We start from the raw sequence: 13,744 nt of genomic DNA on the forward strand, positions 1-13,744 counted from the left end.
TATCTTCTAATACCTTTATAATTCCACTTTTCATATTTAGGTCTAAAATCTAAATGGAGTTGGATTATTGAACACACAGGGTAGGGCAGGGGTTCAATTTCACTTTGTTTCCCAATAACCACCTTTTTTTTAGTATTTTCAACTGGATGGGTGACTGTGTCCCTAACCCTGTGTTGTTCAATTTATTAAACGAGTAATTCTTCCCTACTGCTTTGTAATGTTTTGCTATTAATTAGGTGTCTATTTCTCTTGGGACCTAACTTTTGGGGGACTCTATTCCAATGCACTGGTCTTATTTGTGTCTCCATGCAACAATTTAGCCTCAGCTTTAGAGTAAATCTTACTCTAAAGTAACTCAGAACAGCACAAGTCCTTCTACTTATTTAAGAGTGTTTTAGCTAATTTCGACCCTTTGAATTTTCATTAAATTTTAGTATGAGCTGTAAAAAATATCACAGAATGAACCTGTTAGGATTTTTGATCGGGAATGCACTGAAACTACAAGTTAATATGGGGAGAATTGACATGTTCAAAATAATGAGTTGTCCAATGGTATCTGTTTCCTTAGGTATCCCCTCTACTTTAATCACAATATAACTATTTCCCATAGAAATCATGCATACTTTTAGTTAAGATTTATTTCCAGGTATGTGCTACTACTATAAATAATCTTTAAAATTTTCATTTTCAACCATTATGCTGTTGGTTGAGAAAAGATGTTTATATTGATTTTTACATCCAAAAACTTTAAGACAAACATTAATTTTAATATTTATTTACAGATTAACTGGTAAAAAGCAATGAGAAAGGTGAGAAAGGCAGGAGAATAAAATATCACAGAAGTGATAGTAAAGAGTTGCAGGGAGCTAGACATGGTCAACATGGTGAAATACAACAAAGAATTGAGAAAAATACGGAGAGAGAAGAGGGGCTCATACTTTGCAATTGTCACTGAGTTAACAGTAGAGCCTCTATAAATCATGGAGGCAGGGCTTAAATAGAATGTAAATTTTGGCAAGTAGTCCAAGAGGGAAGCACAATAGAGGGGAAAGATTTTCAGTACGAGGAGGCAGATTAGCACAGTGGTTGCAGGGACGGAGATGGCAGAGGGAAAAGGACTAGAGAGACAACTAAAAAACAACAGACAGCACACAGGATCAAGCAGGAGGACTGAAGGTCCATAATGAAAACCAGAGATTTGATGGATGAGAGCTAAAGAAAACTAAAAGGTGGAAAAATTAAGGACTGTATGAAGTTTGAAATATCATTTTCTCAAGTTAGCTCTTTTATTAGCACATTAAAGTTTTATAACTATGTACCAATTTAAAGAAAGGAGAATTATCTCATCATAGTCCTCGGCAGAATGAAGTAAGGAAGGCATCAAGAGAAAGTTTTTGAGTGAGAGAATCATGTGAACAGTCAAGTCAGTCATTTAGGCATACAAATACTAATTCTAGCAAGGCCTCTTTTATGAGAATAGTTTTTACACTTATATTTGTAAAGAGACTAAATGTGGCTCAGGTTAGGCAAAATAATGCCCGCCCCCCAAAGTTGTACATGCTTTTAATTTTACCATCATTTTAAAGATACAGTCAATTGTTTTTAGACAAATATAGTATAAAAGTGGCTGCCTTTTAAGGTCACCAACATTAGAGTTCACTGTTGAACAACGACGACAACAACAACAGAAAAAAACAAAGCAATAAAGAGTTCTATCATAGAATGGGAAAAAGTGAATATAAAAATAAATTTTGAGAAGACTAAATTTGATAAAACAGCAAAATACCTTGATATTTTTAATAAAAATGAGCTGAATATGAAGAAAGGAAGCAAGGACATATAAGAAATGAATAATAGGACCAGCACCAAGAGCCTTAAAGATTAACAATAGTTATAAACAGCACCAAATATACAAAGGCCAGAAACACTCTCTTAAATCAAGGTCGTACTTAGAATCTACTAAGGCCGGACTGCTGTATTCCCATGACTCTTCTTCCCTTTGTACCTGTAGGTAAAACCCAACAGGAACAGAGTAGTTTTATATTAGAAGTGGCTTTCAGAAACTCCTAGCTCAGTTCTTTCTAGCCCTGCCTCCATGTCCCTCCATTTGCCTACAACGTAAGCTTCAAAGTCCATTTCTCAAAGGGCTGCTTCTGCCAGCATTTTTAATCCACAATGGCTTCAGGAACAGCAGTATTAAAATCTTCTCTTTATCTAGTGGGTAAGACAAGATAATAAACCCAGACCTTAAAATTTCAGAGCAAAGAGAATGAATGCAACTGGTGTAGAAATCCTCAAAAATAACAGAAAAGTATTCAGCAGCACTTAACACATAAAAGAAACCCTAGCTTACCTAAGTGAGAATCTTTTACAATACATTCAACACATTTCCTAAATGATCTGAATAGAAAATTTAACTACACTACAATTAAACTGGAATTCACATTTCCTTAATAGGTAATCTTATAAGAGTCGCTGTTTCATATACTAAAAGTGAAAAAATAAAATACTTAAGAGTCTTCAGGAGTGGAATGAAGGAGCAGAACAAAGTGATACATTATCTACTGATAATTCAAATGTAGTCTTTAAATCTCACTCTATAAATATAACTGCTGCTTTATTGGCTTAAGAAAAATACCTTCCTCTTTCCATTATTGTCAAAGTAGTAATTTTGCATCTAGTTTCATAAAAACCTGCTCCACAAAAAAAAAAAAAAAAAAGTATTTTGTTGATTCTTTCTAAAAGTTGTACTGGGGTAATGGGCAGAAGATTTTTAAATTTTCTCTATATCAGGCTTTCATAGGCATATTGTACTAGACACTGTTGTTATAAATACCAACTTTAAAATACTATAAATGGGCTAAACAAGACTGAACAACATTCAAAGTGGAAAATGTTAGATACAAACCTGTCAATATCAACTAACTATTCTTATAAGGCAGGGATGGCAAATAGGTTTTGTCTTACATGCCAACTCTAACCTACTGGTTTTATTTCTTGAAGGATGGCAATGAGAATTCTGGGCCACATTAGGGTGGAAAGATGCTATAGTTTATGCCATAAAGAGAGAAAAAAAAATGGCTGTGTTTAAAATTCTAATACATATTTTCTATCCCTGTCATTAAGTCTCATCAACAATATTAATTTCAACTCTTGGTATCTGAATTCTAAATAATTTATTGTAAGATAGGCAAGATTTTAAGGGTCTTTCTCTTGATTTTTTTCACTCTTCAGTTTGACAGTGTACATTTAACATTTTAAATCTATTCAAATTTCCACAATTAACCAACTATATACCTGGCATGCCAGTAGCAAGACCCTGACCAAAAGCCAAAGTTGGATTTGCTGCTGCAAGTGATTCTGCTTGCTGCCCTTGCTGGCCCTGATTAGGAGTAAGAGGGCGCTGACCTGTTCCAGCACGGAGAACCTACAAAGGACAAATGATTTCCTTAAAAATGAAATTATAAAATGACAGATAAATAAATTTACCAGGGACAACTTTGTATATACCACAAGTAGCCTTTAGATATTCTTTGAACATATTTAAATTCAATGAAATGTTGACTTAGCATGAAAAAATTACATAATACTTAACATCAAAAACAATCAATCACTGACTCATGACAACTAGAACAATTAAGCAACATGGAGCTTCTAGAAGGCCTTTGGGAAAAAATTATTTCTAGTATTTATGTTCTTTAACTTATCAAAGTAGTATTTAAAAGAGATTTTACTGAGAAATGCGGAGAGATGGCAAAATCTTAGAGGAAGACAAAAAAAATTAATTTAGGTTTTATTACTTTCTAAGGCTGAAAACAAACACATGAAGCTTAAGGAAATAAATTATGATTATTCAGTGAGTCTGTTAGAAGATTGTGGTGTGAGTGAAAACATCAAACTGAACCAAGTTTTCAGAATTTAGAAGCTTTAATAAAAACAAGTAAAAGCTGCTTTTTAGGATAAAACCTTAGGGCAAAAAAAAGAACACAAGATCATATTAAAACAAGGTGGAAACTCTTAAGGCTGGTCAAATTTTTATTACTTTGTAATACATAGCTGTTGTAGTGATTCTATACAAGCATAATACACATTAATTTCACAAAGGTAAATTTTTAAATAATTCAGGACAAGGGAGATTCATTTTAAGACCATCCTATAAGTAAGCATCAAGAAGATATATTATTCATGTAGTGTGATATTTGGAAAATAAAAAATTTAGATTAAAAAAATAATTATTAAATGATACTGTGGTATAATCTACAAGGACTGAGCCAAAGGACAGCTTCAACAGAACATCAAAATGGTATTAAACTATATTAAAGGAAATTTAGAATAAAATTTAACTGCCAAGTAACAATATACTAGTCATTAAGTTGCTTCTGTGGTATAAATATGTAGAACTGACCATTAGAATTCTGGTATTTATCAATAGTTTTTACATTTATCAAAATAGTTCTAGTAAAGTGGCTGAAATTTAAAAAAAAAATCTTTATGACAAACATTTTAAGAAGTTAAACCTAACCTTTAGTGAAAATATTTCATCTTTTTGTGCTCAAAAATATAAAGTACTAGTAATCTTGTTTTTCTGGTCAGAAACATATTAAGTTAATATTTAAAACAGTAATTTAAATATCCAGAAGAAAACTGAAAATTCAAGTAACAATTACTTTGACAGAAATGTTATGAGCACACTTTAAGGAATGATGAAAATTAAAAGCTTCTAGAGATTTCAAAGCAGTTTCAATAACAGAAATGTAGAAATGGAATACAACTAAATCTTTAAATGCATATACTACCAATTAGAGAAAAAAAAACCCAACCATGTAATCAATACCTGTGTACCAACTATATATGCTAAGTACTGTATTACACATTGAATAGAATAAAAAGAGAGAAGACATAGATCTTGAACCAAGGAGCCCATAAAATTTCAAAAAACACCCAGGTATTAACTGAATGAAGGTGCTCTACCTGTTGCTGTCCAGGCTGAGCTTGTGACGCAGCTTGCTGATTTGCTGTGTTGTTTGCCGCAGCCGCAGCTTGTTGCTGAAATAAATTGGCTGGATACACCCCCCATGGAACACCGTAATACTGAGGTGGAACCACTGCCGGACCTAAACCCCACACCCCACCCAAAAAAAAAAAAAAAAAAAAAGTCACTATATTTTATAGATAAATGAGTCCAGTTACCACTAGATCATAAAAAGAAATAGTGCATAAGACTTAGAGCAGATGTCCTTACACATACTATACTTTTTTTTCCTATTCTACTATGGAGAAAATCTCATTCAGGTTTGATTATTAAAAGAGGGAGAAGGAGGTAAATGGAATAAAGGAGGAAAAATATGTGGTGACAGAAAGAAATTTAATTACGCGAGGTGAACACACAGTGTAAATATATATGTGCCTTACTTTTTAAGTGTACAGCTGAAACTTACTGGATTCTGTCGACCACTGTCACCATAAAACAAACAAACAAACAAATAAAAGAAGTGAATGTTCAGGAGCGACCGACAGCAGTGGCCTTAATGGAGAGATGCAGAACTAAACTCAAAAGCGGACCAATGAACTGACAGGACACTGAACTACTCTAGTCAACATTTACTGAATGCCAGCTTGTCACATAAGTATAACAGATCAGTTTCAGTCTGCTATCAGACAAGAATCTGAAATTAAGTTTTTCACTTCTTAAATTCCTAAGTATTAAAAAAAAAGTCCCCAAACTCTTAGAAAAAGACTGTTCTACAGCCATGATAGTAAGTACCAGAAGTGGACCTAAAATTGTCTAATTGATGAGGTGACAATTCACTTTCGTGAACTTATCTCTGAAAGTAAAAAATCAGTGACAGCCAATCAGCACACTCGCTCCAGTGAACACACTTCCATGGCTGGAAATGTGTTCACTGGAGGGCCTCAAGTAAACCAACATAATCCATGCCCAAGACCAACTCAAAACAACCTTCCCCTCAAAACCCTACAGAAGATTAGCAAATTGCTCCGCTCAGTAAGAATGTGCCTGCTGACCAGCACACAACTCTCTCTTACTGTAAGCAATAAATATAGCTTTGGTTTGAAGAAAACCTTTTCTCCTAGCTTTATTGTGATATAACTGACATATAACACTGCACCATTTGGGTGTTTACTTCAGTTTTCCAGTAGTGGTTTCAGGATTTGACAGTTTTTAGTCAATTCTTTCTAACACCATCTCCTCTTTTTGTCCCTCAGCCTGCTTGCACATTTTAACACTGCTAACTAAACTTTACTTTTACATGCTCATTCTCTCAAGACTGCCAAAGCTCTTTACCTTATTCTCTCTTTGACCTAGGTATTTACAACACTTATCCCGTTTATTTCACTGAGAAGTAACTTTGCATTGTCTCTGTAGGTAATGGGATTGGTCACAAGAATGAAGATTTATATCTGGCAATGTAAGATTTCTGAAACTGAAAAACTAAAATGTAAAACCAATTACGTATAGGAGAAAGAGTTATCAGGCTTAGGCTTCTCCTGCAAAATTACAGTTGAAAAATTAACTCTCTAGGAACTTCAGCTCATTCTGGATAAATGTTATAGTTGCTCCTAGGAACTTCAAATTCCCCAAACTTCAAACTTCAAATTCCCCAAACAGACAAAAATAAAGCTTATACCAAAAACAAAACTAAAGCCATAACAAGCAACGAGGATGAACAGTAAGTTACCTGCTAATGTTGCTGCTGCAGCCAATCCTGCTGCAGTATACGGATCAGTCCCTGGAGGAGCAGCACTAATAATATATGGATTTGGCACAAATGCAGCTGGAGCAAGGCCTGCTGAGAATACACCAGCTGTGTTTTAAAAGGGGAGAAATAATGAATGAAAACATAAAGTATGATTTTCTTCATTAGGTAAAAACATTCCTACTCTGAATTTAGGGTGGAGAAGAATACGCATAATGGTTTAAATTCTTAAGTGCTAAGGGCACAGAGGGGGGCATCTAATGAGCTTTGGAAGGGGTAGGTAGGATGGAGTGGGGTTGTGGTATATGGTAAGATAAAACTGGAACTATTATCAGAATAAAGAGCCATTTACTCTGAAAGCAGGAGGAAAACAATGAAGTTTTAGGCAGAAGAGTGAATTTAAGCTCAGTTCTGAGTCTAACATGCTAGAAAGGATTCAGCAAAGGCTAAAAAAGATTTTTAAAATATTCATTTGCATTACTTATCCTCTGGTACTGAGGAATCGCTGTGTATACCTTTAACCACAAGGTACTAAAGAATTACTTTGAAAGCGTGCTGCTAGAGTTGCCTTTTCTGGAAAATAACTCCAATAGGTACAAGGTAAAGAAATAATGAAAAATAACACGTTTAAAGGAACTCAAAAAGTTCAAGTTTAAAAGATGCTTAGGTCTACAGCCATGTCACCCTGAACAAGCCCGATGTCTGATCTCGGAAGCTAAGCAGGGTCGGGCCTGGGTAATACTTGGATGAGAGACCACCTAGGAAGACCAGGCGATGTAGGCATAAATAATAATAAAAAGAAAGAAAGAAAGAAAAGGATGCTTAAGGGGGGTATATGAGTATAAAAGCAGGTGAACATAAAGTAACTTTTAAAAAAGTATTCAAAAGGCGCATTTAACTTTAAGTCAAAATTCAGAAATTAATTCTAACTACATTATAGTGGCTTTCAAATATTCTGACTGTGACCCACAACATGAAATATATCTCACATTGACCTAGTGTCCACATACATATATACATACCACAAAAATCTTGAAAAGATATTTAGCCTTACAAAGTTCCAATGCAATCTATTTTCTATTTAATTTTTCTCTTTATTAATTTCTGTAATCTATTTAATTTTAAAAAATGCTAGCTATAATCCACAACACTGATTTCATGCACAGGTACAACACGGACATTTGAAAAATCTGTTTTTAATAAAGGAAATAATTAAATAAGCACTAAATAAGAATTAAACATTTTATCAAACCAATAAAATCCTTGTACTATTTAAAATATCATTTCCTCAGAGTCACATTCTTAAACTATTCCCTAGGTCAAAGGCTTCAAAACTTCCCTCCCATGCCTCGCTCATGAATTACCTTTATCACAAGTATAGCAAATGATGTATTAGTATTCATGTTCTATTCATACAACTACAAAATCTAAATGCTGGGACATATTTTTTTTTTACAATTTATATTTTTATGATTAGAATATATTGCTTTAAAAAAAGTCAACTACAATTAGAGTATATAAAATGTAAAACCAAAGTCTTCATGTAACCATTACTGAGTTATTTTATATCCAAGTTTTTTTTTTCCAATTTTAGAAATGGTTTTAATATAGCTCTCTCCATACTTACATTATAAAGTAGATATGAAGTAAGGTTTCAAATATTTGAAAAACAAGGAATTAGTTTGACCTAATGGATATATATTGAAACTTCTGCCGAAAAAAATGGAGAAACATGTACTTTAAGCTCACATGATTCACTTAGAAATATTTACATACTAGACACTCAATGTTTACATACATAGATACATGTGTCTGTATGTGTTTATATATGCAAATATGTGGAAATACATATATCTCCTAAAATCTTAAGTGCACACACACACACAGACTCTCTCTCATACATTTTATAGTCTAGGCTATAATGGTTTTAATATGCTTTTCTCACTTGCCAGCCATAGTTCCCCATGTCAACAGTTACCTATCTAGCCTATTCTAATGGCTACGCAGTATGTATTCTACTGTATAGAAGTAACATATGATTTAACCAGTCTACTACAGATATATATTTAGATGGTTCATAACCTTTTGCTATAAATAAAGAGTGCTGCTAATATTTTTTAAGTGTACGGGTCTCTGCATTATCATTACGTCCTTATGAAAATTCACTTTTAAATGCGCATGTATCTTTACATTCTTTATCCATGTTTCTATATTATCCTCCAGGAAAGTTGTACCAATTTACATTCCTGTCAAGAGCAGGAGACTACTTACTACTCACACTCCCACACAAATATAACATTAACAAACTTTTTAAACAACTGTCAATCTGAGATAAAATCAAGTCTTTTTTATTTCAAGAACACAAGAACAATTCGATTATTAGAAAATATCATTCATAAAATTTAATATATACTAACCCAGAGCTTCCATAGATGCCAATTTAAAGATATAATGAAAAATAGGCCATTTACAATTATAGCAAAAGATAAAATATCTACAAACTAAGAAATATGCGAACTTATATGGGAAGAATTTAAGCACTCATAAACAACAAAAAAGTGAATTTGAACAAAAATACAAACATGTCCTTGATAAGAGTACTTAATGTCATAAAGATGTCAATTTTTCCCTAAGTGAATTTAAATTTTTAATTTGATCTTCTGGAGATAAAATAAGCAGATTCTAAAGCTCATAAGCAAGAACAGAAAATTTAAAACTCCAAAAAGGAAGAGAAATAGTTAAGTCTACTAGCCTGCCACATATTAAAACATACCACAAAGCCTCAAGAAATAAAATGTGTTGCACTGGCCCATGAACAGACAGGAACCAGTACGTTTCTAAGAACGAGGAGGAGGGAGCACATGGATAAAGGAGGCTGGGAGAGAAGGGGAAAGAAACAAGTCCAGAGTGCATGCTGTTGTTAGAAGTCATCTAGAAATGTATGGTCATCATTAATTAAAACCAAAAATATAAAATTTGGGACCTAGGAAGCCTCTCGGGTCAAAGCAGAACAATCAAAGAGAAAAGAACCAACTTAGCATATCTCCCTTTCCATAGATTCTAATGTTGAGAGTATTCGCATTTTTTCCAATCAAGAAATAAATCAAAGTTAGCCAAAATCAGATAGGCATAAAAACGGTTACATGAATCTACATGTGGTAAAATTACAAAACTATACATACACATTTATCAATGTCATATTCCTGGTTTTGGTATTGTACTATCATTACGTAAGATGTAGCCATTTAGGGCAACTTCATGGGGATCTATAATTATTTCAAAATAAAAAGTTAAAAAACAAACAAAACATCCCGACAGACAACATACAAATGCTTGAACTCTGGCAGTAACAAAATGTAATTGTAATAATTCACATTAAGGACTAAAGGTCAAAGACCAAATTAAAAAAATAATAAAATATTTTAAGAAATTTTCTTGAGATTTCTATTTTTAAACAATTTTTTAAAAAAACTTTGATTTGATAATGGACACAAATAAACTACATTTGAATTTCTAAGTGTTTGACTCTTGACTTTACATTGTGAAAAAAACATGTGCTTACAGCTTTCATAAATTTACATTTTTATTTAACCAAGGATACGAGTAATAATCAGAAATACTTCTCTAGGAAATCTTTACTCTTGCCATGTAATCTATTTTTGATCTCAATGAGATATTTCAAAAAGTAATGAAATGACCCCATTCGGTATAAGAAAAACAAAACACCTAACCACTTCAACACAAGATTTTCTAAGTCTGATCAAAATGGTAACTTACAAAGACTCACCTATATGTGGCTGCTGAGCTGCGGCTAATGCATATTGTTGCTGTTGAGCTGCAGTTAACTGCTGAACTGTTAGTGCATTAGTCCTCTGAAAGAGCTATTAGGGAAAATATTTAATACAAAGATTAGTCTTGAAGCATTTCATTTCTATTTAGAAAACTGGGAATAGAATATTTTAAACCTATGTGAATCACTTTCTCAACTACAAGGACATTTTAGTCAATGAAACATTAAGTGTTAACACCCCTATTATTTGTGTAGATGTCTCACAGCACTTCAGCCTACACCAGGGCACAGTTAAGAAGAGCTTCTTTAAAGGAGGGTATGCTTTACCTGCTGCTGGGAATTGTAGTCAAAAAGGCCTACAGTAGCTCCTGAAGAGTCCATTGGTACCTGATTACCAGGATAGTCAAACTGTAAGGAATCCAGACCAACTTGTTCCATGGCATCCAGATTCTGAGTTTCAGGATTTGAAAATTCTTCAACAAGTGGTTTATTTGTTGTAGGATTAGGAAGAGGCCCCAATCCTTCTGGGGGATTAGTATTGGGGCCCAGGCGCTCAACTACTTCAGTTGGAGAGGCTTGGCGACTTCCAGGAGTACGACTATATAAAGAAAAGAGAAAAGGCATTATGAATAAAAGTAACAAGTCAAAAGCTGAAATGGGAAATAGTAGGTAAATCAAGAAAACCAAATGCTTGTAAAATATGGAGAGCAAATTAGGTATCCCAAGCCACTAACCATTTCACTTCGTAACATTTTTTGGGTCTAAATTGCTCTTAATTGACATGGTTCTATTTTTAAGAAGTATTATTAATATTCTCCCCAATTTGAATAGCATTAAGATACAATGCTATTATATCTTCATTTTACACATAAGAAAATTGGCCAACACCACAACTTACACTTAGATTTCCTGAAACTTTTTCAAATAGACAAAATGAACAGTAGGTATAAATAGCACCCTGTGAGTGACAAATATGGAAAGGCTCAAAACCAAAACCACCTAATCACACTCCTGTCCTGCCCACCAGCACATCATTTTGCCGTAACAAATTACTTAAAAAAAAACAAAAAAACAAAAAAACACACTGGCCACAAAGGATCATTATGGTCTTCAGGACTTAAGGGTGTAAAAGGTAAGATACATCAGAAAAGGACAGTCAGGCTGACTCCTGACTCTGCATAAGACTTTGAGCAAATAATTTCATTTTCCGGGCCTCAGATTCCTTATCGAAGAGACTGAAGAAATGACCCGTGGTTTCAATTAACAAGAACAGAAAAACTATTTGTAAAATGGCCTTTGACAGCTCTCCAAAAACCATCTTTATGATATCAAAGTGTCCCAATTTAAGTCATCAGAAAATGAAAATGTACTACTTATCAAAAATTAAGTATGCACATAAATGAAAAGTATAATTCTACATATTAAAAAGCCAACATTTTATATTTACCAGCCTCCTTAACTTTCCCAAGAAATTTATTAATATTGGACTACATTTTAAGCATTGACTCTTCTTTTTTTAATCGATATCGCTCATGGTCTAAACTTTATTTTCACTTTATTTCTAGACACAATCAATCTTCATTTATTGTCTCTTTTCAGCTACAAAAATATTTTATATAAGATCCTTTCCCTCACAAAAAGAAGTCTGTTCTGAGGAACCATGAGTTCATGGTATGTTCATACACAAGTGCATTAAATAAATAGCAATAACTTTTACCTGGCTTTCAATGCCACTTGTTACACTCATGTAACTCTGCCCCCAACTTCATGTATTTCACATGGGGATAAATTTGCTAACACTTACAAAGCATTTTACTAAGCAATTATAAAAATTGTTTCCCAGATATTTATGTGAACTTTTGACATTAAAAAATACTTCAAATTCCTTTCTTCTTTAACTATACCTAATTTTTCATGTGAGTATTTTAAAGGTTTGTTTTCCATTCAGAATACACGGGAAGAAAAAATAAAACTGAAAGGATGTTCTTTAAAATCAGCCAATTAAAAAATAAAAGGACAGCCTGCTATATTCTTCTGCTCCTTTCAGTTCTACTCCAGTAATGTATTTATCTATGATTTATCTGTTAATGTACATAGTAACAGTGTGCTAGTAGAGTGACCATATGGCTAAAGGTATCAGCTTGAAATGTTTTTACACTGTCAAATACAATACTGTATCAAAAATAATTGGTAAACAATTTAAAGCCATACTTCAAACTTAAAATTAGAATGCTAATAAATGTGCAGTTCATATTAATATGGAGAAGTACAGCTTTTCATACAAAACAACTCTAATATAGCAAAAAGCAGAGAATACAGTAAAAAAAAGTCATTGTGCTATCAGTGGTGCTCTTTTCTTGCTATAGTTAATGGTGTATTAACACTTCAATTATAAATGTATATACACTGAAGGGTTTATATATAACTGTTTTAAATACATGCCCTTGACTAAAACTTTAATAGCAGAAGAGCAAAATGAGAATAAGGTTTTAAAACAAATTGACTGGCATTAAATTTATTTGTCAAGAGGTTTACTGGTTTTGGATGCTTTTTTGCACTTAGAACAGATACAAATGACACTTTAAGAGGCACTGTTACTCTGCTTTTGATAATTAAAGGCAATAAATATAAAAGTATACCATCCCATGTTCCTCCACTCAGTTAACTGAGATTCCACAGTTTACAAGATCTCAAAGAAACAGCTCATTTTCAGGTACAGGCCCCAAAGCATCTGACCATTTAAAGTACAAGAAATCAGTATGAAAAAACAACTTACTAATATTTAGACAAATGAGCACTGCCTAATCTAAGACCAAAGGCTAGAAGAAAAGAAATACTTCTTTAATTGCCATAAAGAAACAACTAAAGAGTTACAACTTACAGAATTCTGAGCTTAAGACTCTTATATGTTTTCTACTTCCTAATTTCAGGAATGTTAAGTATTAGCACAACTCATATAAAGGTCACAGATCCTGAGAGCTAATTATGTTTCCTCATTTCTAAGATTAAGAGTTAAATGGGGGTGGGGATACAATACAGGAATAGAAAGAAGAGGAGACTCCATAGAAAGGTGCTCAAGAGCAACCCAAAGGAAGTTTGCCAAGAAAAATCACAGATCAAACCTAAAAGTCACTAAATTTTAGCAGGGAGGAAAAAGTTAAAATTTAGACTATCATATTAGTAGAAAAGTAACAGCAGCTTCTAACATTATTCCTTCAATGGAATGTACTGTTTGAAT

At 33.2% G+C, this 13,744-nt stretch overlaps 1 protein-coding gene across 16 annotated transcripts in view; it reads right to left on the bottom strand.

Annotated features, from left to right (window-relative positions):
• PUM2 (pumilio RNA binding family member 2) overlaps positions 1-13,744 on the bottom strand; it is a 77,661-nt gene that overhangs the window by 34,515 nt on the left and 29,402 nt on the right. For all 16 annotated transcript variants that reach the window (XM_036225191.1, XM_036225197.1, XM_016144764.2 and 13 more), the window contains 5 exons: positions 10,834-11,104; positions 10,504-10,597; positions 6,699-6,824; positions 4,972-5,114; positions 3,298-3,427 (listed from right to left, as the gene is read on the bottom strand). In XM_036225191.1, coding sequence (XP_036081084.1) covers positions 3,298-3,427; positions 4,972-5,114; positions 6,699-6,824; positions 10,504-10,597; positions 10,834-11,104 — 764 coding nt within the window. The remainder of the gene's footprint in view (positions 1-3,297; positions 3,428-4,971; positions 5,115-6,698; positions 6,825-10,503; positions 10,598-10,833; positions 11,105-13,744) is intronic.

Source organism: Rousettus aegyptiacus, unplaced genomic scaffold (genome assembly GCF_014176215.1).
Source record: "Rousettus aegyptiacus isolate mRouAeg1 unplaced genomic scaffold, mRouAeg1.p scaffold_m13_p_7, whole genome shotgun sequence".
Lineage (NCBI taxonomy): Eukaryota > Metazoa > Chordata > Mammalia > Chiroptera > Pteropodidae > Rousettus > Rousettus aegyptiacus.